This window comes from Myotis myotis, unplaced genomic scaffold, assembly GCF_014108235.1.
Source record: "Myotis myotis isolate mMyoMyo1 unplaced genomic scaffold, mMyoMyo1.p scaffold_m19_p_13, whole genome shotgun sequence".
Classification (NCBI taxonomy): Eukaryota; Metazoa; Chordata; class Mammalia; order Chiroptera; family Vespertilionidae; genus Myotis; species Myotis myotis.
In genome coordinates this window covers 56062426-56089120 of record NW_023416317.1, presented here as the reverse complement: position 1 = coordinate 56089120, position 26695 = coordinate 56062426, and the positions used below count along the sequence as shown (strand labels likewise).

Sequence of the window (26695 nt, the reverse complement as noted above, 5' to 3'; positions counted from 1 at the left end):
TTTTTGTTTCTCTGAATATTTTGGTTTTTATAAGCCCTGCTCTCCCCATTAGGAATCTCGCAAGCAAGAAGACTTTGCCTCATTGAGGCACAAAAACAGCAGCAGAAATAGTAACAAGAACAAGTTACTAAGTATCAATAATGTATCTCCTGGTATCCCTGGGACACTTACACAGTCACAACAGGCCAGACCTGCAGGAGAGAGTGTGTGTGTTGCATGACAGTCCAGGAAAAGGAATGAAATGAAGAAGAACAAGAATGTTCACATATTGTAACAGAACAAAAGACTATCGGTGCAAGTGTGTGTGAGGGAGGGACAGGCCCAGGAAGGTCCCCTGCCCACTGAGAGCGTGGGACATTCCCACTGGTCACGTGACGTGCTGCCTGAGAAAGTGCTGATACCGCTGCTGTGCGGCACAGGTGCTGGCGCTGCTGTTGTCCTGTTTAGAGCCTCGGGGTGTGTTTCATTTCCGGTAGGAGCTCCAGAGCCTCACTGTGAAAACTGTGGAGAGTCTTATGCATTGAATTCCGAGAGAGAGAGAGGTGTTTGCTCATTCAAAAAGGTTTTATGTGCAATTAGATCCTTGTAGTGAAAGAGTCAATTTTTGAGGTTATCTTTTCTCAGTCACTAGAATACTCATTAGGAAATGCTGCTATTAGATTATGCTGGGTCTGATCTTTCATAAAAGACCCTTATTTTTCTATATTATTATTGCAAAGGCAGTGTTTTTACATGAGATCTTAGAAAGCAAGCACACTTCAGCCTTCGTTTAAATCTTTCCTGTTTCCAAAGTAAATAAATTGGAAAAATTAGATCAAGTTATCAATGATTTGTTCTTAAATGTTTGGGTTTTTTTTTTTTTGCAATAGTGCTTGGGCCTATCTTTATCTGACTACAGTTAAGTGAATTAAGTAGCATTCTGTACATTTGATGAAAGAGTTCTTAGCTAAGTTGGTTTTTTCCAGCCTTCATTCATGTATTGGTCTGTTCATTCATGAACTGCGAGGTGTGGGTTACTCTGGGGAAGTGGCCAGGGACCCATCTGCAAGGGTGGGTACACTGCCCACACCAGACAAAGGAGCTGTTCCGAGCACCCAGGGCAGCGCTGCTCTAACGTGGCTCCCGCCTTCCAGGGCATCGCGCTGCTTTCTGCGGCACCTCAGGCTGCTCGCTCTTCAGCTGGGAAGCTTAACACTGTAACTTCTTGTCCCGGCTGGTGTAGGTCAGCGGTAGACCATTGGCCTACCCACCAAAGGTTCCCGGATTTGATTCCCGGTCAAGGGCACTTGCCTGGATTGCAGGTTCATTCCCTGGCCCAGGGCATGCGTGGGAGGCAACCAGTCAGTGAGCCTCTTCCGTGTTCTGCAACCAAGGTACGTGCCCTGACTGGGAATCTAACCCACAACCTTTTTGGTGTACAGGATGGCGCTCCAATCAACTGAGCCACCCAGCCAGGGTGAGAAGCCCTCTCCACAATGCCTGCGCGCAGATCCTCAGTCCCTGTGACATGTTAGCGTTCATGAATGCTTACTGGAAGAATAAAAAGGAAGGAGGAAAGCTAGAAAGAGCCTCTGGATTGTACTAGTGGTTATGAAGTGTTCTCTGGAGCCCTGAAGGGTCTCAGGGTTGGTGGGTAGGAGAGAGGCTAGGTAGGGGGGATTCCTACCCCTGCCTCCCTGCCTCCATCTCTGCTTCAACCAAAGTAGCTCTGTTTTTAAATTTTTCATATATTGGTGAACAGTGCAAGGTTTTGTTGAAAAGAAGGGGAAAGCTGATACTAAAAATAAATTTGAAAACCACAGCGATGATTTGCCTTTATGAAACCCCTATGTGCATTTCTGCTCTTCCTGCTTTAGAGTGAAGTGGGAACTTAAAGAACTTGAGAAATAAAGCCAAGTGAGCTACGCTGGAAATGAATCCATGAGGAAATATTGGCGCTTTCCTAATCTGCGGGGCGGCACCGTGTGGTAGGGCCTTGGGGCTGCTCGCCTGTGGTGAGCACCTGGAAGGCTGTCATGGGAGAGATGCTGCGTACTTGGCATCTGTCTCCACAGAGGGCCCAGTGAGAAGCTGGAGACTAAACTGAAGAAGTTGAGAGATTTCCTCCGAATTTACTGAGGAGAGAGCTCATATTTCCAAAACGGAGTCTCCAGAACATTCCCTTCCTGGGGGTCCGAGACTGCCTGCCTCCGAGCCCGCGGAGGCTGGACCCTCCGGGAAGTCCCCCAGCGTTAGCGTCACGGGAGAAGCGTGTGAACTAGAACCCTCATAAAAGCAAGTGCTTCTAAATGCAGGCGCTGTTAGACTTGTCGCGTATTCGGGTTGTGGAATTCATCTCTAAGAACTTGCTCAATATGTGAAATTAATGTAACTTCACGCAGTGTTCATGTATAGCACACCATAAAGACCACTAAGTGCAGAGCAGTTCTCATAACATTGCTTATTGAAGAGTGAGAATTTATCAGCTCTTTTTTTCTCAGATTCTCTAAGAGAAAAACTGACCCATTGCCCTCCTGTAGAGATGTGGATGTTTATAAAATCTCATGAATGAATTTTACTGTCTTGGCCACAGTTTTCCCCCCACACCTTTGGGAAATAGTATTTTGTGTAGCTCTCATTGGCAAACATATTCAGTCAGCAGTTATCAAACTGTGTTTGTGCAGACTCCATTGCCTTCCACAAGCGGGTTGTGGGTCAGATATCACGTGTATGGCTGGAACTTAAAGCACACGAGGTCATAAGCCTCTGAAAAGTCCTAGAGGATAGAAACCTGTGTGTGTTTAACAAACTATTTCCCAACAGTATTTAACCATTCCTTCTGCAGAATAGCTGTTGCCAAATCAGGAAACATTGGATAGACATTGGCCTTCAAATAGTTTTAATGTGAACAGAGAGCATCATTTATTTATCATTTACATTGGAGAAGCTAGCAAAACAGGAAATAATTATATATGTACCTAAAGCCCTTTGAAGTGAAACACACACACACACACACACACACACACACACACAGTTATTTTGAATGTTTCACAAATTGTGAAGAAGCTCAGGTGAAACCAGAAGCATGAAAGAATAGGAAATGTGAAGCTCAGGTCAGCACTGTGGGGACTGCCTGAGGGGCCGCCTTTCGCTGCCATCGAGGAGGAGGAGGAGGAGGAGGAGGAGGAGGAGGAGGAGGAAGAGGAGGAGGAGGGGGGGGGGTAGGAGGGGGAGAAAAAGGAGGAGGAGGAGTTCTTGGGTTTTGACAGGGCCAGCAGCTCTGTCCACCTGGAGTTTGCTTTATCTACCCGTTTGTCTTGGAACCACAGTTATGGGAGCAACACCTTTAGGGAGATGAGAGCCACAAGCAAGGAAGCAGCAACACCTGTTAGGTAGTTTGTAGTGTCCGTTGCACGTTGCTTGGCAAGAAAAATAGTGCTCTCCACTAGACGCCCTTTTGGCCCTGCCTGTCGCTGTGAGCTGTTCTGAAAGTGTTTAGCGTTTCTCTGTAAACGCCCTTTTATTTGTTCTGGAGCATGCAGTCCCTTACATTTCTCTGTCTCTCTCTCTCCTACATTTCAGTGAGCGGTTTCTGGTGAGACTGAACAAGAATGGTGGGCCAAGGAACCCAGAGAAGATAGAACGAATGTGTGCCCTTTTTACAGTATGTGCAAATTCTCTTTCCCTTCTCTGCTGTTACTCCAACCAGGGGCCTGCTATGTGGATGTTGTCACCCTAGAAACAAGCATTTATTCTATTTCCCCACACACTGGGGAGAATAGGACTTCATTTATGTTTCTATCAGGTTTTAATGAAATATTTAAAGAAAACTGAAATTAGTTTTTAATTGAATTTTTTATTAAAGAACTATAATCAAGTGCCTTTACTGATGTAGATTTTATAAGCTGTTTAATGTAATAGACACTTAAAATCTGAGAACAGTCTTTCTTACTATTCTTATTCAAGGCCACTGGGAATTTCTCTCCTGTGTAAGTATAGTTTCTCAAAAGACATCCGTCAGATTTATAGCTTTGTTGTGTTTTCAGTGCGTGCATATAAAGAGAGACAAACTGAATAGTCCTCTTTCAGATACAAACAGAGGGGCTTTCCCTGCACGCCCTGTACTTCAGGGCGCTTTCCATGCAGCCATGCTGTGCCTTGCGGTCTCTGAGCCCGCGAACTCATAGCTCAAAGGCTCAGGGATCTGCTTGGTGGACAGTGCTGGGCCTCACAGCGCCACACTGCCTGTATATTGTTCGGGTTGGTTCTGAGCTACCAAGGCTTTCCACCCAGTTAACAAACGAACCGGCCTACTTTGATTCATTGTGTGCTGAAGAAGAAAACAAGGCTGTCGGAATTCTAAACCAGCTGCGACTCCTGTGGGCTCTGTGACCTGCTCCAGTGATACCGATCCATCAGAACCCACTGGCGCAGGGTCTGCCTGCGGGGCGTGCTCGGTGGGCGGCGCCCAGCTGTCTCACAGCTCGCAGTGCGCCTCTGACACACATGGCAGTGGGGTAGGCACGTGGCTTTCTCTGAGGGAAAAGCTCACGTTACTGCAGAACCAGAAACCACCTTCTCTGGATGCAGTTATTGGAATGCTTCAGACGCATGGGAGATTTGTAAATCTGGCTCAGCTAAGTGATGTTTCGCCCATCTTGGAGCTCAGCATACAAACCTTAGGTGATACTGCAGGGAGAGAGGGCAGGAGATGCTGACCCATGAAGACGGTTAGGGGAGTTGAGATCATTTTGTCTGGGAAGGCTGGTGCTCTCTCTTCAGCAGGAAAGGAGAAGGGCAGGGAAAGAGTCCAAACTGCAGTTAATGGGCTTAGGTTAGGGGATGGGGGGCGGGGGGCGGGAGAGCTTCTGACGTGAGCGTGCCTGAACTCGGAGGTGGGGTTCCGCCTGGAACATCTGGAAGAGCTGACGCTCCTCTGTCTAGAGTCGACGGTCTCCATCGTTTTAGGAGGTTTTTCTAGATCCTGGTTTTCTGATCTTTTGTTTTGTTTTGTTTTGTTTTGTTTTGTTAAAGCAGCAAAAGAAAGTGTTGATTCCTTGCTCTTTGGCATTGTGGGAGCAGAGCTGTGTGCATGTGCTGTCCTTGAATATGATGAGTGCAGTCCTTGTCTCTTGAAGAAATTAACTTAATTATGATGATATTTGAATATAATTACAGTGAACCAAAATTTTCATTTCACAGCATTTTAATGATCTGTATGGGCCCAGAAGCCTGAGCTGTAGCTCCCAACTTGACAAATCAGGGATGCGCATGGCACTGAGGATGTGTGTTCAGGCCGCCAAGGTGCGGAGGCCGGGCTGCTGCTAAGAATAGCATTTCTGTATTCCCTCTGAAGGACAGCCCTGCGTGTCTTTTAAAAGATCCGAAAGTGATTTGAGGAATTTCTTTCGAAGCACATAAGATTTTTGAACAAGGCTGTCATAGCCAGGAGTTTTGTGTTTTACTTTAAGCTATATGGAATAATAATTTTGGTGGGACTGACTTCTTGAGTTCCTCCTGTAGGCTAAAGGAGTTTTCCAGATTGGCAGATGTGCTACAGAGTTTCAGAGTAAATGCAAGGAAATGCAACCACAGCTGTGGTTGATGCCAACCTGTTAACTTGCCTTAGCATCAGGGAAAAGGGGACCATGCACATTGAGTAGGTAGCAGGGTTACTCAAGCAGCCGTCAGAGCCACCTTACAGACAGTCACGTTATCCATGGCACAGCCCCGTTCGCTGGAAAACCTGTCTTTTTCTGACTTTGTTAGATTTCAGAGCTTCCTGTGCAGGAACAATTTTATCCAAGAAGGAGGTGTTTCGTGTTTGTGTGGGTGTCTAACACAGGAGGGTTTTGCTGGCTTTCGTGGTAAGCTGTGGCTGTGTGCATGAGCGAGTGGGGCATGTCTGTGCATTTACTCCTCACTTGACACCCAGCGCCTCACACGTAGCGGCCGACAGGTACTAAGACCGTAATAATGATCCTTACATGACTAAAGGAATGTGTGCTTGCTTTTTGTTATATTCGAGTGACCAACTCAGACAATGAACTTGTCCTGCTTCCCCTGCATTGGTTGGCGTTATATTTGCTACATTCACTTATACTCTCGCACATTTCAAAATAGAATGTTAGGTAGTGGGATTAAGAATGAATTTGATTATGGGTGTAATGATGTCACACATTAGCACGTTGCCTCCTTTTCTGCAGCGTAAGCATGAACAAACTGGCTCTGTTTTGTATTTGTGAATCCCATGATCTCTACTGAAAAAGGCGCAGGGAAATGAGTTGGCTTTCCATATTTAAAATAGAATGTTAGCAACTGAATCGAAGACACGGAGCCCCGAGTCACTGCCCTAACTGGGCACTAGCTTCTAATGAGGTGGGGTTGGAGGGCATGGTCCAGTGACTAAATCTAAATTCAAACCTTGCTCATCAGCTGAATGGTGGTTGTGAGTATTTAAGATGGATAGCCACACTTGGTACTTGGTTTTGAAGAGTTTACATTTAATAACTCTGTGGTAACTATGTTTAACTATGCATTTACTTTTATTTATTTTTATTTTTTTGGATTTTTTTTTTATTGATTAAGGTATTACATATGTGTCCTTATCCACCCTTCCCCCCACCCCCACCTATGCATTTACTTTTAATAAGATAGCTTTTATATTAAAATTTGGCATTGAAATTATGTGGGACTCATGAGTAATAATTTTACTCAAAATATTTCCTTGCGCCGATTATTATCATATATTGATTGACCTCAAATGAATGCCATAAAGAGTTCTGGGCGTCATGTACAACATGGTCAGAAAGAGCCCCTACTTGGAAAATACTGGTCATTATATTTCAGGCTTCTTCCTTTTATTCAGTCAGAGCCGTGGGAGAGGTCCCTGGTCCTGTGTGTACAGCCCATCTGGTTAGTTCTCTGGGCGTATGGGGTTGATAATTATAGTGTCATTTGATAGTTCAGACTATCATAATCCGGGCTATTCAGAAGGAACCGTTTCACTTTGAAATGTGTCAGCTATTTCTATATCCTTCAGTAATAGTCATGTTTCAGTCCCCCAAAACACATGAAAATGGTCATCTGTTTTTCAGTTTTTATTTGTTATTTAGTTGCTATCTTAATAAGTGTCAAAATACAGTACTATTTTGAGGGTATAATTTTAAATCCATTTGTAAATTAAAGGAATTAGTGAAATGGAGCCTGAAACACCCATTTTAATACCAAAAGACAAGTAAAACTTTCATGTAAAAATATGTATTTGTGATTCCAGAAATACCAATTTATGTTAAACTGTGTTTTAGCCTCTATCGTTGCGAGCGTATTTTATTATCCCCTCAAGAATTTGGCAAATACTACAGTGTGATGACCGTCTAGAATCAGGAAGCTCAGTTTCGCCATTACACGTGCTTCTCCATGTTTCCTCTCCTTTCCTGTGCTCAGAGCCACTGTTCAGGGCAGAGCTGGGACTGGGGCCAGGCGAGCACAGCAGAGGGTTCTGAGAATGAGACCTCCTTCAGTTTTGAACCTTAGATGCCTTCTTTGCCTCACCCTAGTCCTCACCTGGCAACAGGGTGAAACTCATAGACACAAACTAGTCTGGTGGTTACAGAGGAAAGGGGTGGGGGTGGTGAAGGGTAAAGGGGGCCGAATAGATGGTGCTGGAGATGACATGACTGGGTGGTAGGCACACATGCAACATAAGATCATGTGTCAGAGAGATGTGTACCCGAAGCCTATATGACCCTATTAACCAGTGTCACTTTAATGCATTTAATTTAAAAACTATTAATGCAGTCCTCGTTTAAAAATAAATAAAAATAAAGCAAACATGGGGGCTCGGGATCGCAAAGCTCATTCAGAATGTTGGCTGCCAGTTGGCTGTCCCTTTTCCTGCTTTATTGGAGAGAGACAAGCATGGGACCAATCACAAGATGAGAGGTTGGAAGGAAATGGAACTAAGGGACCTTTTCCTGGAAGGAAAGGGGAAATCAGGGGAGCCTGTCTCATAAGGACGGAGGTCACTCCATCAATCACTCATTCTCCACAGCGGCTGGGAGGGAGCAGAGAGTTGATGACCTGGTGAAAGTCTGAAACGTTACTTCAAGTGCAGTGTGTTAAATAAAGTATAAATGCCTATTCCTAAGTATTTTATTTCCAAATGTTTTCTAAACATAAATAATGTATGAAATTATTTTCATAACTCTAGTTCTTAAAGTTTCTGATTCTGAATCAGACTTGTTTACTTAATGAAGCCCTTAAATTTTTCCAGATGAAATTATTTTCAGCTTTATACTCAAGTACAAATGATATAGACCTAAATTTAGAAGTGGAGATGATATTATTGAGATTTCACTAAGATCAAATTAATCTTTTTCAAGGGAGCATACCTAGTGTGCAGTAATAATAATGTGTGGACAGTGGAATAAATGTAAAGTAGTAAAAAATAAACTTTTAGAATTTCAGTCATTAGTGACCTTTTTTGGTGTTTTCCCACTTTTGTGCATTGAACATTTCTTTTGTTACAAAATGTTATGTAATATTAGGCAGCATCATGAAGATTTCTAATGTGAGAACTCTTGTAGATATTTGTTAGGTGTTTGACATAAGAGCTGGAAAAGTGTTATCAATAAAATAAACTTCCAAAGGCTTATAAGATATGAGCCATTCATTGATGCAGGAATCGTATAAACACTAAACTGCGATGAGCTTGAACCTCCCTTCCCCAGCAATCACATACGCTAAAAGTCATAAAAGTAAACCTTATGAGGTTCAAAATGAAATTTTAATTATTTTCTGTGTATTCATTGCCTTAATTAACTTTTTTTTCTCTTTTCTTAGGATCTGAGCAGCAAAGATATGAAGAGAGATTTGTATATAGTTGCCCATGTGATACGAATAGGTACTGTTCACCTTATTCATTCCCGTGACTAAGAACAGGCCGCTTGGGATAAGTATCTGCTATGTCTGAGCTTTGTCTTCTCCCCACCTCTTCCCTGTTATGTCAGGTCTTGGCCTGTATTGGAACTCTGTCTTCAGCTCAGCTGCTATGGTAGCTGAGTTTGCTATAAATGAATAGATTTTTTCACATAAAATCTTTTTAAAATATGTTTTCATTGATTTTTTTTCAAGAGAGAGAGGAAGGGAGAGAAAGAGAAACATTGATCGGCTGCCTCCTGCATGCCCCCTACTGGGGATCGAGCCGCAACCCGGGCATTGCCCTGACTGGTGGCCTCTCGGTGCTTGGGACGATGCTCAACCCTCTGAGCACACTGGCCAGGGCTCACTTACAACTTTTTGTTCCCTATTAGTTTTGGACCCAAACCCTTTATTTCGAGTGGTCTGCTTGTAGGCATCCTCTTTACCAGAGTGCCCTGCCTCTGTCCGTCCTCTGCCACAGAGGTCTTAAAGCAGCCGGCCAAGGTTGCCAACTTAGCAGGTGGTGAATGGCCTTTGCTGTGTTTTGTGTCCAAAGGATAGATCTGCGCGATTTCCCACAAAGTTAGTCACTGTTCTTGTTGCAGCAGATGGATGGCATCTTGCTTCTGTGCCGCACAAGATGGAAAAGGTGATGTTTGCTGCTGTTCTGTGGTTGGTTTGCCTCGCCTTATTTCAAATATATGACATAATCTGGGCGGCTCTGACTAACCAAGGCTTCCTTCATAGGTTTGGATTTTGGCAAATTTTATCAGAGGATGTGTTTGAATCCTTTGCCAACAAAACAGCCATTTTGCTGTGGTTTTGTTTTGCTTCACTTGATAAAGCATTTGTTGAGGTTCTGGTATTACATTTGCAAGTCCTCTTGTCACTGTAGGCTCAGCCCCCGTGAGCAGGAAAAGCAAGGTTTTATCCACTTTGTGAGGCAGTCTTGCTCCTGTGCTGGTTCAAGAGTGGCTTTGGCAGCTGAAATATGGAACTTCCTTAATAGGCCTAAATTTTAATCAATCAGCACATTGGTTTTTCCAAGAAGTTCATAAAACCTTGGTTTTATTGTCACGTGATTAATAAATGGCCTTTTGGTGTTGACGTGGGTAATAAGAATGGTTGGCTGAATGTGATGCAGGGGAAGAGCCTGGCCACAGGCCTGGCTAGCATCCCTCACATAAATATCCCTGCATCCTTATTTAGTCCTAACTTAGTCTTCCAACTTGGTGCATCTCTAAGATGCCTGCAGCTCTGGCATCCCTGGCTGGCAGTCGGGCTGGAGAGCGGATGGAGTTCTCAGTCTGACTGGGTTTTGTGCTGTGTGCTAGGCCGGATGCTCCTGAATGACTCGAAAAAGGGCCCTGCTCACCTGCACTACCGGCGACCATACGGCTGTGCGGTCCTAAGCATCCTGGACGTCCTACAGTCGCTCACAGAATTAAAGGAAGAAAAGGATTTTGTTCTTAAAGTTTACACGTGAGTAATGCATATCAGAAATATGAATGATTTGTAACGTAAGACATCCCAGCACTGTCCTCAAGGGCAGCAGCTCTTAAGCTTTGTGGGGCATGGAATCATCAGGTCACGTAGGGTAGAGAGCCCTTCGAAAGTCAGAGTTTTTGATCTGAGGTTTGGGATGGGGCTCTAGCAGCTGTATTTCTAATAAGCTTCCAGGTGATTCTGAAGCAGCTGAATTTGGAGCCTTTTTTCCTAACGTAAAAGTCTGGTGGTCCACATTTTCTCTTCTAGCCTGGATTAACCAGCCATCTATGTATATAAAAGCTTAAGTGACTGTTACGACCGGTTGACCAGTCACTATGACATGCACTGACCACCAGGGGGCAGACACTCGACACAGGAGCTGCCCCCTGATGGTCAGTGCACTCCCACAGTGGGAGCGCCACTCAGCCAGAAGCCGGGCTCACGGCTGGCGAGTGCAGCAGCAGTGGTGGGAGCCTCTCCTGCCGCCACAGCAATGCTACCTAGCAGCGGTGGCCGGCACAGCAGGCTGGCTCAGGCTGCTCCTCAGCTGCCTGCTGCTTCACACACTGCCACATCCCTCAGGGGATGTCAGACTGCCGGTTTAGGCCCAGCGGGGATCAAGCCTACACTGGCAGTCCGACATCCCCCGAGCGGTCCCGGGTCAGGCTGAGGGACCCCACCGGTACACGAATCTGTGCACTGGGCCTCTAGTATTATATATTTACAGAAAGGCTAGTCATGCAGTTTTTCATGTGTTTTGGATATAAGAGAGTCTTCTGTGTCTAATGCTTGCCCACAGCTATGGTAACTGAGCTGGTTTCAAAGAAAGTGCATGAGTCAGGTTGCCATGCTTTGAAGAAAAGCTAGGTTTTCTGAGGAGCTGGAGTTTCACCCTCCACTCCCACCACCCCGGGTCTGTAAGCCCCACCCAGCAAGGCATGTGTTATTTTTCGTGTTCGCCAGCCCAGGGACCTGTCCTGCAGGAGCAGTGCGTCACATCCTGACTCTTGTTAACAAAAAGGGGAAACTAATGAGACACAGATTCCAGGCACATTGCCTGGCTCTGCTGCTAAGACTTAGGCATGAATAGCAATGCTGAAAACATGGTGAGTTTTCAAAACAAGTATAACGCTGGGAAGATATTTTTAAAAATCTGTCCTATTTTGATTTTAACCAAATATTGTTTTTTTAAGTTAAATCTGTCAATCACCATGTTAATAATTCTTCATCATAACATTGTATGGATATTTTTCTGTCCAATCTGTTCTGTCTGGTTTAGGCATGCAGTGAACTTAATCCATAATTACACTTAATTTGGGCCTTTATATAATGAGCCACGTTTTAGTAATTAAACAAAGAGCCATACCTCCTTACTACCTGTTTCCCTTAGCTCCATTCAGAGGCACGATTTGATGAGATGAGGCTCTTCTTTTGGAATAGTAACTTACAAAGGGAATATTGGTGGGTTTTTCTCTTCCTTTTATGTGCCCATCACAGACTTTCTCATATACCAAATCTCTGCATTGATGGGGGCTGGGATCCGCTTTTTTTTCTTTTTTTAATATATTTTTATTGATTTCAGAGAGGAAGTGAGAAGGGAAGAGAGAGAGAAACATCAGTGATGAGAGAGAAAATCATGGATCGGCTGCCTCCTGCACGCTCCACACTGGGGATCGAGCCGAAACCCGGGCCTGGGCCCTGACTGGGATTCAAACTGTGACCAGGTCGACATTCTGCCACTGAGCCATGCTGGCCGGGTGGGACCTGCTTCTTGATACGCCCTTTTCATTTCGAAAAGGACTAAAACCGAAATCCAAACTTACATCATCACCATCTTGCTTCACTCTGTCCAAGAGGGGTCTAGGCAGCACGGGAGGCTGGCATCTCCGTGCGTGTATGAGCTGTTCTTGCTTCAGTGCCGATTCGCGTCGTGCATAGGGGCCTGCACGCATCCCTCTGGAAATCATGCTGTCAGGCGCAATTGAGCTAATCGCTTCTAAAACAGCAGCTTTCAGCGCCAGCCTGTCACTTTGCAAGGAAGTGGGTTCATATGTAGCTTTTGCTTAGCTGCTGCTTATGAGCTGTGTCTACTGGATCACCTCTGGAAAACTAAAGAACAGTGTGTTCATGGAGAAGGTAGTTTGAAATGTTTTGAAGCACCGAGAGAGTTAAAATGGAGGATAATTTTTCCACTTTTAAATATTAGGAGACTTTCAAACAGACCCCCAGCTGCACATTTGTGTAGTTGTGCTGACGTGCAGACTGAGGGTTCGTCTTTTAAACCCACGTCAGCACAGTGCAGCCAGCCCGCAGGCGAAGTGAGTTCCAGGGGACATGTTGGTTAGATTGAGTTGAAGCTTAAAGGGTTTGCTGACGGCTACAGTTATTAGTGCTTTAGCCTTGGCTAGGACAGGCTTTTGCAAGGGTAAAAATCTCTTGTAGAATTTTAATGAATTGGCAAAATATGTCAATTTTGACATTATCATCATTTCTTTCCTTATTCAGAATCAGCCTCAAACAGAGATTTAATGTTTCTTGCCATGGTCACTGCTCCGGCTTTATGGCTGTTGTTAAAGATAATGTGTGTATGGGAAGGCACCACATTCTTTTAAGAAAATTTCAACAAGAAGCCAAGGCATTAAAACTAGGTCACGTCTAATGAGCCAGAAACCTTAGAAATCACCAATGTAACCACGCTGTGTTGTTTAGTCCGATACAGATGTCATATTTTCCCTCTGGGCCATAGGGACAAGGGTCACAAGCAGGCACAGGGCTTGTTGAACCTGGAGCCTAGAACATGAAAGGAGAAGTGGTGTCAAGGAACTAAAGCCAACACCATTTCTCATGCATCTTAAGACTGAGGGTGAATTATCAACATCAGTAATCATGCTTTAAGTATTAATTTGATTGGATGACATAATCATGCCTGATTATAATCACAACTCATTTGATTATGTAATAAATGCTTACATTTATAATTTTTCCTTACAAAACATCCTCATGACTGGGTAAAAGGTGCCGATGACACCACATCCACTTAGTTTCAAACGGGGTGAGGCGCTCCCCTCGGCATTCTGGAAAGGGAGGTGTCTGAAAGGCCAGCGAAGTGATCACCTGGTCCAGAGGAGAGATGGTCATGGCTGAAGCACGGCACGGAGAGGAGGGGTCAGCTGTGACGGACTTTAAGACAGCAAACTCTCCGGGCCTGGTGACAGCTGGAAGGGCTCTGCTTGGGTGAACCAGTGGGTTCCACTCAGTGAGAGGGCGTCTCTGGGAGCAGACGGTGGCGGAGAGAGGACCAAAGCGCTCGGAGCCATGTGGGCCAGGAACTTAGGGATGAGTCTGGGCTGCAGACACTGCTTTGTGGTTTGGCACCTTCTGGGGTGGCTGAGACTATAGTCGTAGGTGGGATTGCCCAGGAAAGCTTGTAGGGTAAGAAGGGAATGGGCTGAAGGCAGAGCTATGAAGGCCACCGATAGTTAAGGGGCAAGCCGTCCACTGTCTGGCATCTGAATTGTATGTGTTGGGGGGAAGGGTACATGTGAGCGAAATAATACACAGTCACTGCTGATGTGGTCAGCAAAGCACTGGCTCGCCTCCACAGCCAAGGCGCCAGTGAGGGTCTGTTTGGGAGGGAGGGAGGGAGTTAATTTTCAAGACTCTTTTGAAATGAGGGGAGGGGGCAGTGTGTTATTTATGACAAACAAGTCAGAGTTCCATTAAATTCCTCCTGATCTTGTGGACCTAGAAAGTGACAAGAGACTGACAGAAAGACCACTTTGAATCCACCAGCGGGCACTTCCCTGATGTGTTGACCGGTTGGAAGATGACTGTGTGCACGTAGGACAGGAGGGCTGCCCGTGCTGCTGCCAGCCTCTCGCTGGGCACTCCGCTGGGCACTCCCGGCTGAGTTGCTATCATAGCGGTCATTTGAAAGAACACTCTCCCGCCCTTTGTTTGAAGGATCCTGGGAGCAGGAAGTAACCTCCCTGAATTCCTGAGAACCTTGTCTTGACAGTTTACTGACGGGACAGTCCGAAGAACCAGCGATTGAGCCGCACAGCTAAGCTAGTGACAACCTCCTCTAACGCGGCGTGGCCTCTGCCCAAGCCCTTTCACTTAGGAAGCAGTTGGGCTTCACACTGCTTTGTACCCGTGACATACTTACCGGGGTTTCTTCTTGGAAGCGGCTGGGCTGGACTCCACCCTCTGAGCAGCCATGGGAAGACCCTATGGATTCTCCTTTGTCCCTGGGTCCTGCTTCCTGGGGTCAGTGGGCCCCTACCTCCCGCTCCAGCAGGGGCAGGGGTGGGGCCAGTACTGTGGGGACTGCCAGTGTCACATGGAATTTTCAAGGGCTGACCCTGATCTGATTACAGGTGTTTCATTGACGTGCTGCATTAGGGTGAGGAATTGCTCGTCTCTGCTCCTGCTGCACCAGGCGTGGTGTGGCTGCAGCCCTTGAGCTGCCCTTAGAGGGGACGACCCTAACCTGCCGTGCGTGAGTGCAGTGCAGTGTCGGTCCTTCATGCTCCTTGGTCCCAATCCAGAAGCCCCTGGGGAAAAGCGCCATTCTCCCATATATAGGCATCCGCCTTCCCTGCTAAGCCCTCCTTCCCCTGAAGCAGAGGGTTTCACAGGGAGCCAAGCCCACGGCTCTCCCAGGCGGCTTTTAAAATGTTGGTCTGGCTGCAATAGAGCCACAAGCAGATCTCCACATGGCCCTGTGCTCAGCAGGGTCTCCTTCTGGGGCAACATGACAGCTGGTGGACAGAATAAAGCCGGCGCCAGGCATGTCCGTTTCTGAACAGCAGAGCTCACCGGGAGGACCTGTGTTTCCTCCAGGGGGGACTTTCCTCTGAGCCCAGCTTTTGTTGGTTGGTTGTTTTTGGGGTGTGTGTGTGTGTGTGTGTGTGTGTGTGTGTAGAAACTAGAAAAGAAGAAAACTTGACAGGTGGGAGAATGCTACTTCAGAAAAGAGGGTATTTTGCCTCTTGAACAATATTTATAGAGATTTATTTTAGAATTTCCCAAGTGTGAATTGTCTGTGTGCCTCAGCAGAAAACGAGCCTTGTCTAACTCAGTGAAACAGTTGCTTCCTTTGGGAAGTGAGCGTGAAGTACCCTTCACACTGTGTCACACGCACCGCTGGGGCGTCAGAGCAGGCGTTTGAGACCCTTGAGAGCTCTAAGCCTGTCCTCCTGTTCCAGGTGCAACAACGAGGGGGAGTGGTCGCAGATCCACGAGAACATCATCCGCAAGTCCAGCGCCAAGTACTCCGCGCCCAGTGCCAGCCACGGTGACGTACTTCTCTGGCTGCAAATACAGCCGCGTGTTGTGTTTGCAGTTGCTAATCTCGCACCTACTCGATTGTGCTGATCAGCGGCCACGTGTAAAGTTCAGTTCCCTGCAGACATTTCTTCTCCTCCCCAAGGACTCTATTTCTTTTTGTGATAATTTGAGACCTTTCTTAATTACAAACAACATACATTTTCAGTTTTTTCTCTGACCGATGCCATGTGCTCTGATAAGGAACGTGAGTTGCATTGTCAGTCCCGAGTGAGCAGAAGTGTTGCAGGGTCTGTCACATGTGGAGTCTGTCTTTTCCTGAGCAGAGATGACACCCAGCCCCCAAAAGAGACAGAGGTTACTATCACTTCTCCTCTTCCTGTTTCGTGTGAGCCTCACCAACAAGGCCTGACACAGTGAGAACCAGTGACTGTTCTGCCACCGTCAGTCATCCTGGAGCTAGAATAGATTCCAGCGGTCGCCAACCAGTGGGCCGCGCGGGCCACTGGCGGTTCGTGAGGTCCGAAACGGTGGCGGCCGCTGGAATAGAACATGTTTATTACCAGGCAGGTTTCATCTTAGCTCAACTTCTCCTTTCTTTTGTCCTCCTTTTCTTTTAAAGCCCCATTTCTATAGTTTCTAAGTTTTGGTGCAGTTCTGCACATTAGAATGGTTGTTTTATAAATCGAACATTAATTGCTTGATTAAATTAGAAGCACTACTTAAAAGCCTGTGAACTTTTATATACCCTAAAGGTAGCTCTCAAATTTACTTGCAACCATGTTTCTCTTGTCAGTTTTTAACCTCTAAGTTATTTCATAATCTCTTACATAACCTCATTTGTTTTAACGTTCATAGGCTTGTAAATAAAAAGTTGGCCCTAAATGGCAGTGGAAAGCCACTGGAAGGCCTGGCAGTTCCCAGAGCTGTTGAGAACTTGACCCCCTCTGTCAGGGTCAGCAGATAGTCCACTCGGAGAGTCCTCAGAGCTGCCCCACACCAGAGACTGCAGGGTTGAGACCTCAGCTGGGAGTCCCTGATTCCCTAACGCTCTGTAGCAGGGCCCTCAGGGCCTCTCACTGTTGTTTTAAGTGACTGTTTCCCTAACGGGTGTGCCTGGATGCCGAAGCGCTCCATGCAGTGTGATAAGTCCATATTCCTCACCTACAACTGGGCTGAAGCAAGAGGCGGTAAAATCTTGTTTTTCAAGTATCGAAACCTACTAGCATTTTGGAAAACTACCCTTCACATCAATATTTGTCATGTTCCTTGTTTTATTTACTTATTTGATTTATAAAGAGCTGCCCTTGACTGTAATTTCTTGAGACATGATATGATTAAAACATGGAGAACATTTTAAACATGAGATGGTAATAATACATTAAAAGCAACAGCTGAAAGAGCAGTTTTACCAATACCATCCCCTCACCGGGTTATGGTGCTGACTTTTGTCTTACTCCCCAGAATGAGCAGGGACTGTGCCATCTTCAGTATCTATGGTTTTTGTCCAGAACTCACAGACACTGGCTGTTTAAACAGTTTTAGAAAAGCATGTTCGCCCAGCCAGTGTGCTCAGTTGGGCATCGTCCCATGCACCAAGAGGTCATCGGCTCGAGGCCTGGTCAGGGCGTTGTATGCCTGGGTTGTGGGCTTGATCCCCAGTAGGGGGCGTGTAGGAGGCAGCCGATTAATGTTTCTCTCGCATCAATGTTTCTAGCCCTCCTCCCTCTCCCTCTCACTCTAAAATCAATAAAAACATATTTTTTAGAAAAAGAAAAAGAAAAGCACTTGTTCCTCTGGTGCTGGGGGCACCGCAGCCTTCAGGGCGCCTCAGCGAGGAGGCCATTGTGAGAGGAGGGCTGCATGCACTTGTGGGAAAGCCAGAAGGAAAGACAAGCTGCTGCTTTTTGAATTGTGTGTCTGACTGATTCTTGGCAAGGCCTGACTGGAAGCTGGCTGAGATTTGGAAATTACCTTTTTCATCTCTTTCATTAAGTAAATGAGGAAACTGACGCTCAATGAAATGACTTTGTGGCTGAACAAGAAAGCCCAGGTTTCTAAACTCCAGGCCACTGGCCTTTCCACTGTCTTACCAGCTTCTGAGCCGGGTCTTCCATGCTGGGCTCTGGGGTCTTCATGTCAGAGAATCCCACAGGTCGTGCGAGGGGAGTAGTTCAGGTCTCTATTAGTCTCTTTATTTAAAGAGACTTCCGTATAAAAAATTGACTTTGCTGTAACTGTCACCCATCTTTGTTAAATGTCCTTTTTGTTTAAGAAGTTGTAAGTGCTTTCCCTTCAAGTCAAATCATATGAAAATGCAGAAGGAATTGCTACGTTGATTTGCGAGCTGAGAGTTAATGTATCATTTGGCAGGAACTCTCTTAGGTGCAGCTTTAATGTACGTGGCTCCTGGTGTCCATTGTTGGCCTCTTATGTATGTAGCCACAGACCTAACTCCAGTAGGCTGTCCCTAGGGGTGTGGGTTCCTGTTCACCCAGAGAAAGCGTGGATGGCTGTGTAAAGACACTGCAGGTAGATGAACGGGGGGGGGGGGGGGGGGGGGGGGGAGTTGAGTACCTCCCAGGCTGCTCTCCTCTACAGAGATCGCTGTGGTCTGGATTCTGGGCCCCAGCCTTTCAGGTTCATAAACTAATTGTACTTGAGTCTACCAAGCGATTAGGCTGTAAAACATTACTGTAGGGTGTTCAGAACCCCACACGGATTATCTGCCCAGAATGCGCAGTGAATGCCATGGGTCTGCTCTTGGGCACTGCGCTCTGGTGTTACTGACACTGGCCCATCACAGGCATCATCGCAGGTTTCCTGGGCAGCGTGAGCTTTTCACTGAAGCACTGAGGTCATCTGGAGGTCTGGCTGGGCTGTGTTTCCTCCCCTGGCCCCGCTGGGAGCGCACATATTCCTAGTGCCTGACCTCTTTCTCCACTTCTCCATGCTCTCCCTCTCCCACTCGTATTCTGCAGCTTCGCTTGTCACTGTCTCCTCCTAGCGTCGCTCTCCTGATTGTCCTAATTATCATCACAGCTCCCCCCCATTTTAGATGTTCATTTCCTGCTCAGCTCCCAAGCCTCTACATCCCGGAGGCTGCTTCCTGCTGACCAGCACCGAAATGTGTCCGCCCACAGCTGCTCTCCTTCAGTCTTGGAGGCACTTCCTCACTCCCATCTAGGCTTGACCCACAGCCTTCCAGCCAGTGGTTGCGAGGGGCCCCTTGGGGGGCAGGGAAGGGGCAGTTTCCAGAAGATTCTTACTTTGTGCAAAACTCCAGAGGTACAGGTAATGAGCCAGAAGGCAGCTTGCCTGAGGGGACATTACAGATTCTCCCGAGTTCTGAAGAAAGGCCTTGGGATCATCTGGAGGGTCTGAAACTCAGAGTCTGAGACATGGCTGACCTAGCCTCACAGCAACACCCCTTCTTTTCCTTGCACTGCGGGGGTTCCCTGTCGGAGCTATGTGGTGTCTGCTCTGCTGCTCACTTTACAAGACGGTGCCAGGTTAAACGGGCACACTGCTTCCGACACTTGGGCATTCTCCTAGCATAAACCCAGCATCTCTTAGTGTGTTCGTTTCCAGCTGGTGGGACACCCTGACACAAGGTCTTCTCTGGCCACACTGTCCTAGGCTACTGTTGTTTCCGTTGGCTTCTCTGGGTCCCTACATGTACAGTTCATGTGTCAACCTTCCCCTTCAATACCCAGTAGGACCCACCTGGCCCTGGGCTGAATGCTGGGTGTCCCGGAGCCCTGTCTGTGTTTAATAGACGAGTTCTCGGGGTCATTGAGGTCATCCTGACTTAACTTCCTTTAGCTTTCTGGAATGTTCCTTCAGAATAATAACATATTTTCTGCATCAAGATTTTTCTCAAGAAAAATGCTGAACTTTGCACGTTTTCCTCTGGAAACAGTGGGGCCCTGTCTTTCCTAGCACCACAGGACAGGAGGGACGTGGTCTGAGGGAGAAACTGCCTTTGTTTTGCAGGCCTTATCATTTCTCTTCAGCTTCTGCGCGGAGACATGGAACAGATACGGAGAGAAAATCCCATGATATTTAACAGGGGATTGGCGATTACAAGGAAATTGGGATTTCCTGATGTCATCATGCCAGGTAGGTAGAACCTCTTGGGGCTGGGTGGGAGGAGGGCTGGGCTCAGTCCCGTGCTCGTCTCGTCAGCAGTTGCTGAACTCTGCTATGGGGGAGCCTGAGCCACTAAAAACCTCTGCGTCCCAAGTAAGCTTGCGACTGCATCTGCAGCCAGCGGCCCTAGGGCTCTGGTTGGTATTGTTCTTTCCCAGAAGCCCCACCTTCTGGTGGCCGGGGCCGAGTTGTCTGAGTGGAGTGGATGCAGCAACCCCCAAAGAACCTCATGTGAGGCCTTCCACACTCCGCTCTCCCGGTCCACTCCTTCGGAGGCAGTGGCTCACAAGCACTTCCTCTTTGAGGGGAGGAATAACCAAAATGTGTGCCTGTAGCATTGCCGGGTCCCACTTCATGTGGGAATAGCAGGTGCATTTTAACCTTTTAGAAAGTGGATAAGACAGATGGTCTCAGTCCGGCTTTGTGGATTGGATTGTACGACCTGGCCAGTTTCTCAGGAATATCCCACCCCCACCCCTCATCGAGGGCCCAGAGGAGAGCCAAGGCAGAAAGTGGGGGCCCACTGACCTCCAGTGCGGGTCCAGCAGGTCAATCCCAGGTTCATGTTTCCTAGTCAGACAGATGCGAGAACAGCTGGGAAATGGGTCAGCCAGGCCATCGGAGCCAGCGGGGCTGCAGGAGTGAGGGAAGGTAGAGGGGGTCTCAGGGGGATGGCAGGCGGTCTGAGGACCAGAGCAGATGCGAGCAAAGCGAGGAAAGTCAGAACAAATTGCTGGTTGTCTGGACAGATGACAGGAGTTAGGAATCTGCCCTTCCCACTGAGTGTGAATGATCTGCCACAAGCTCGTCTGCTTTTGTGCCGAGGACCAGGCCAGGCTAGACTGAACTGACTGTGGGCACTCAGTTGTAAACATCCCGTCTGGAACGCTTCGTGGCGACCCGAATTCTCCTGTTGTAAATGTTGCCAGCACAGCCCCAAGCGGAGTGTAGCCTGTGCACAGAGAAGGCCCATGTGCCGGGTCCCAGTGCCTCCCACCTCCCACACTAGGCCCAGACCTGTTTTCTGCTCCTTCGATGCCACTCCACAGACCCTGTGCACGCAGAGCGAGCTGCGGGGAGAGCTTCGTCTCTGCTCATGCACGTGAGGAGGGTCCTCGGGCGGGAAAGCTGGGCCGCTCAGCCACCCCACCTTTACCTTTAAATGCTAAGGAGGCTTGGTGCTCAAGAACGGCTTCGGGGTGGCTGCTGGAGATGTGAGGCCTTCGCGGGATGTTTCTCCTTTCCTGTCCTGGACCACTTCTCAGCCTCTATGGCCCTGTTAGCGGGAAAAGAGCCCGGGGGTAGTCCCTGGCTTCTTGGCAACGTGTCATGGGAGAAAGCTGGTGGTTACCCAGATCTCTTTAAGTGAGATTCCCAGGCTTCCCAGGTGGAGCCGTCTATTCTGAGAGAGGTGTTTACAGTCCTCCCTTCCTTTAATGCCTAAGGTTTGGACATTTCCTTCCTAGCAGTCTTCTCACTTTAAAACCCAGTGAGCAGACCCAAAAAGGAACAAGCGGCAGTGAAATGTTGTGAAGCAGACTTTGCTTTCCAAAGTGACATTGTCCACACCGCGTGTGGAAAGAGGTCCCTGTGGAGCGCTCTGCCTGTGCATCCTGGCACACAGGTGTGTAAAGGACTGCGGGTATCTAGACATCGCCGTGGAAACCGGCTGCAGCCGCCGGCGGTGAGACAAGCTGAGGTTCAGGAGCTTCCCCGCCCGGGCAGCTGAGCGACCACAGCCCCGGCACTGGCCATCCTGAAGGTCCAGGCTGGGCTGTGGGTCAGCCTGCTGGGTGCTGAGGCTGACAGGAAGCGTGGTTCACAGGCAGAAAGCAGTCCTTTGTGCATTAGCTCCTCCTCCTCTGCCCTTCCTCCCCTGAGGGGAGAGCTTTCGAACAGATGACCACCCCCAGGGTTGGGAGCTAACAACTGCCAGCCCCTTACTCACTCCGAGATCCCAGAGCGGGTTTGCGTCCCTGGGCAGGTGACAGGCTGGCCTGCAGGCCCTGCTGCAGCAGCAGGAAAGGTGCTGGGTGTTTCACGTTGCAGGCAGCCCACCTTGGGGAACCGTGACTGTGCTAACACACCCTTCGGTGAGACCTCCAAGCCTGGCTACTTGTCCTCCTGCAGCGGGTCTGTCCTTTCCCTGAGGAACATCGCACCCGGGCTGCAGCGGTCTCGCAGCCCTCACAGTGACCAAGTTACACGAACTTTCAGCTTCTTCTTGACACATGGATGTATGGGAAATGAGCAAAGAAATAAATTGTCAGTAACTGTGAACATTTCAACACTTACGGCTGAGCAATTAGAGTAAACGTAAAAAACCAGAATTACTCCTAACCTGTGACCCTTACTTTAAGATGCCAGCAGTGGGCAGCACTCATTTGGAGAGCTTTTCTCAGGGTCGACGGGTGCGTCCTTGTCAAAGCGCATTGACAGCTCGCAGCTCCGAGTCACAGAGCAGCGACTGCAGTGGGAGCCCGACAGGCTCTAGCCACAGGAGCACCGCGCACCGTTTCCGAAAGGTCTTTCTGATGGTCTCCCGTTCTTTTCATGGCGTGTACATGCACACCACGTGACTGCTGTGAGCAGGAGAGGCCCTACTGTGTGCCATAGCCGAGGCCCTGACTTCTAGATTATAGAACAAATAGACATGGGGGGTTAAGCCAAATTTTGAAACTGGGCACTTACAGCCTTTAGTTTGTGTCACATTTCTGTGGCAGTTCCTCCTTCCCTCCAAACTCACTCAGTTCAGCACAAAAGCGAATACGTCTGCGGCACACTTTTGCTCTTTTCCTAGATCTTTTTCAAGAAGATGGGCAGGAAAGATGGGAACAGGACAGGTGTTCCAGGTGAACAGGCTGAAGTTAGCGCGGTTCCCAGGAACGCACTTGTCAGATTAGCCCTCAGAAAACTTAAAGAAAGCTGTCGGCCAAAAGACTGTAAACAGAGGGACGCTTTGAAACCTCCTGCTCGAGAAAAGGCTGTGCCTTCTCCAGACCGCGCCTGAGCCCCGGCCCGGGCTCCTCCAGCCTCCGCTTCTTAGCTTCCCTGCGGCTGCTCCAAGTCCTCCGGGCTCTGTGCGGATGACAGCATTTTCACTTGTTTTTGTAACCTTGAATTTCTAAGGCTATTCACTGTGAGCGATATGGTCTATGCTTTTTATTAGTTAAACGGTTTTCTGTCTTGTCAGAAGAAATCTGCCCTTTGACTTAGTGTGTCCTGAGGACTGTGTTCTCCCTAAAGCGTAGTTCTCTCACTTAGTGTGTATCAGAGCCGCCCGTGGGCTTGGAAACAGATTGCCCGGCCCACCCCGAGAGTTTCTGCTACGGGAGGATTCGGGGTGGGCCCGGCAGTTGGCATTTCTCACAAGCACTCAGGTGGTGGCGATGCTGCTTGAGGGATGCTTGCCCTCCCGAGTCAGACCTGGCACCAGTACTGCTCCTCTGGGCCGCCCTGAACTTGCCCTTACAAGGCAGCGCTGCAGGCATGCTGAGTCCCTGGGGGCCCTGTGGTTCTTCCCTGGAGCTCAGGAACTCTGCCTGTGCTTTGGCCCCTGGTGAAAGTGCATGCTTCATCGCGACCTGCAAGTGATGTTTATTCTCTTTTCCTGTTTGTCTTAATTGTTCTTGTTTCTCTCTGTGCTGTCCCCTCATTCTCGCCCCTTTCTTTCTGGTGCAGAGATGAAGATAGTTGGGTGTAAGTTCCTGCTTTTGTGTGTCCTGTCTGCTTTTTGCCTGCTTTGTTTCCATCTTCATTTGTTCCATGGAATGTTGCAATACTGGGGTGGGGCGTCATGTACATTATTAATCCTTCATCAGCCTCACCTTTTGGGGTAACTGACAAGACGTAAGAAGAGAAGCCACCAGCCCAGCCTAGAAGACTGCGTGTTACTCTGGGTGAGCACTAAGGTCTGAGGAAGCGAAGGAGACCTGGGACGTTGAGAACCCCTTACCAAGCCCTAGGTGACAGCTCAGAGAGAGGTTTTTATGAGGCAGGTCAGCTCCTCCCATTGAAAAGAAAGTGAGCGGGCTTAGTCCAAGCCCCAAAGAACCAGAAGGCAGAGAGCTTCTCTTTGCAGCTCTGCTGGGCTCACCTCGCACAAAGGCAAACACAGAGCCCGGTCTTTGAAAGAAGCTCACCTCACGGGAGCGGTGGGAGTCCCACAGTGGTGCAGAGGCCCCGGGCTGTCTGCTGTCAGAGGAGGCCTTGGCGATATGCGTAAGGGATGGTTTAGGAATGGTCACCTCTGGCCCACAACAGGTTGAAAGATCATCACATTGTCAGCCCAGGAAAGAAATTGTCATATATAGTGAGTCACTGTGCCCATCCCTGTGGTCCCATTACAGCAGGGAACGTCCCTGACTTCATAACAATATAACCAGTAGACCTGTGACACAGAAGACATGGTTAGAAAAGCGAAGAACCTGCCGGGCCGGCGTTGTTCAGTGGTTAGTGTCTACCTACAAACCAGGAGGTCACAGTTCAATTCACAGTCAGGGTACATGCCCGGGTTGCGAGCTCCATCCCTGTTCCTGCCGGAGGCAGCGGATCAATGATTCTCTCTCATCGTTGATGTTTCTATCTCTCCCTCTCCCTTCCTCTCTGAAATCAATAAAAAAAAATTTTAAAACTAATAAAATAAAATTCACGTGGATTACTTTAAAAGTAATTTCCAGAGAGTTCTGGTTAAAACCAGGATAATATTTAAGCAAAGCACCTATTCTCTGGGTTAGACATTAAAATTCTCTAGATTATTCACTTTTTTTTGCCAAATCAGCCTAGAAATTGAATAATTACTTAAACTCCATAGAAAAGCTAATGTGTAACTAAAAGGTTTCTTATCACAAGAAGGCTCTAGCATGTCTGTTTCAATTGTTAAAAATTAAAGGTATAACCGACTTTGATTTATCCCATTATAATAGCAATAACCCACAGTAACATTCCCAGTTAGTTTTGAATCTTACTTTCCGGACTGATTTATTCAGCGTCTGTCCTGACAGCAGCAAGTTGATAAATTTGAGTTTCCCTTCTGCTTGTCCTCGTCCCCGCAGCCAGAGTGCTCTGTCAGTGATGTGGTAGGACTCCAAGTGGAGGCTCCACTTGGCCCAAGAGGATCGCCTGTGCGGCAGCAAGGACAGGCCTCACGGCGGTCCGCCTCCCCAGCATGGCAGCCTCGGGGCTCCTTGAGGAGCAAGATGGCTTTCTCTGAGCTGCTAATTAATTCCTTCTCAGGGGTTGCTCTTCCCTACTTGAGACAAAGTCTTCTGAGAGCTTCATCATGCGACCAAATCGCCATGATTGCACTCCCGGGCTAGGGAGGTAACCTGACGAATAGAAGGTCTGATCATGAAGGCCTCAGAAGCCCAAGTGTGTGCCAGGCCTGGTCTGTCGCTGTGCCATGCGTACGAGATCCACAGACACTCCCGCAGTCAGAAAAGAGGCCCCCGGCCATGTCTGACGCAGCCAGAAAGCTCACCTGCGAACCAAAAGCAAAACCTGTTCATTGTGGTTCCAAGGCCTGAGCCGATCAGAGGGGCCGTGTTTCTGAGGACGACGGGGAGACGGGCTGGGCTGGCTTCTGAGGCCCGCTGTGCCAGTCAGTCCTCCTCTCTCAGTTCATCTCTGGAGGCTGCGGGCATCTTCACTCTGGCCTCCCGCTTTCCTTTGCTGCTTTCTTCCTTGGAAGACCCCCCCCCCCAGCCTTTACCATGTTTTTATTGTTTTTTCAGTCAGAAGCCCTTTAGAAAGTGTGACTAGAACTCACCGTGTCAGTATGGGCAACCTTAGAGCAGCTACACGGGCTCTTCTCATACAGGAACAGGCAGTCCCACCCCGAGAGGCAGGCGTCACTCCGGGCGTCTCGGACGGCGGTTCCGGCTTCTGCCCGTCTGGGGCAACGTGGGCTGGAGCCAGGGCCCAGGGAAGCAGCCAGAACACAGCAGGTGGTCCCCGGGCTCCCGCACCGGTGCCTCTGGGGGAGCGTCGCCTGCTCCCAGGCACTTGTCACGCAAAGTGGCCTGCCCGGCGCCGAGCAGGCAGTGGCCTGGGAGCTCGGCCTCAGCCAGACTCGGCGGCGCTGAGGGCTGCAGAAAGAAAACCTAGAAAGTCAAAAGGAAACTTTTCTTAGGGAGAGGAGGAGGGGCTAGTTAAGACATAGACAAGACCTGATTGAAGTGGATTCTAGAATCTCTGTGGCGGCTGAGAGAGCAGCTGCCCTCCTGGAGGGGGGAGAGCCCGAGCAGCCGCCTGCCCTCTGAGAAGGTGCTCCGCCCGCCCTTCCCGCGCACAGCTGTGCTCAGCCCTGCGGAGCAGACTCCGAGCACGTGGCTGAGCACCCGCGTGCCCTCCCCCGGTGCTGTAGGGTGTCCATCGTTATTAACCAAGCTTGGAATGCCCTGAGCACCCCCCCGAACCCCGGAGGCGCCATCGCTAGCCTGGTCCTCCACGCGCAGGGGACAGTGTGGTTTCTGGGTCACGGAGACACGCATTTCTTCCCCCACAGGCGACATCCGCAATGACCTGTACCTAACCCTGGAGAAGGGGGATTTCGAGCGAGGGGGAAAGAGTGTGCAAAAGAATATTGAAGTGACCATGTACGTGCTTTATGCAGATGGAGAAATCTTGAAGGTAAGGCTTGCCAGCCAGTTTGGAACGGAGGCTGACCCTGAAGTGGCCCTCCTGTTCCATCCTGTGGACGTTGTCCAGGACCCTCCCCGGGCAGGACTGAGTTCGGATCGCCGTGTGCGTTCTGCTCTGCCTCTTCCTTCCCGGGGAGCCCTCGGCGCGCCCTGCTGACACTCGCAGTGTCACAGCCTCCCTACGCCTTCCTGCTCCAGCTTAGACCTCCCTGGTTTGTCCCACT

The 26695-nt window shown here is 48.6% G+C and overlaps 1 protein-coding gene across 13 annotated transcripts in view; it reads left to right on the top strand.

Moving 5' to 3' along the window:
* DOCK3 (dedicator of cytokinesis 3) overlaps positions 1-26695 on the top strand; it is a 182516-nt gene that overhangs the window by 95155 nt on the left and 60666 nt on the right. For all 13 annotated transcript variants that reach the window (XM_036333427.1, XM_036333432.1, XM_036333429.1 and 10 more), the window contains 6 exons: positions 3562-3643; positions 8824-8884; positions 10236-10383; positions 15600-15688; positions 19675-19800; positions 26336-26460. In XM_036333427.1, coding sequence (XP_036189320.1) covers positions 3562-3643; positions 8824-8884; positions 10236-10383; positions 15600-15688; positions 19675-19800; positions 26336-26460 — 631 coding nt within the window. The remainder of the gene's footprint in view (positions 1-3561; positions 3644-8823; positions 8885-10235; positions 10384-15599; positions 15689-19674; positions 19801-26335; positions 26461-26695) is intronic.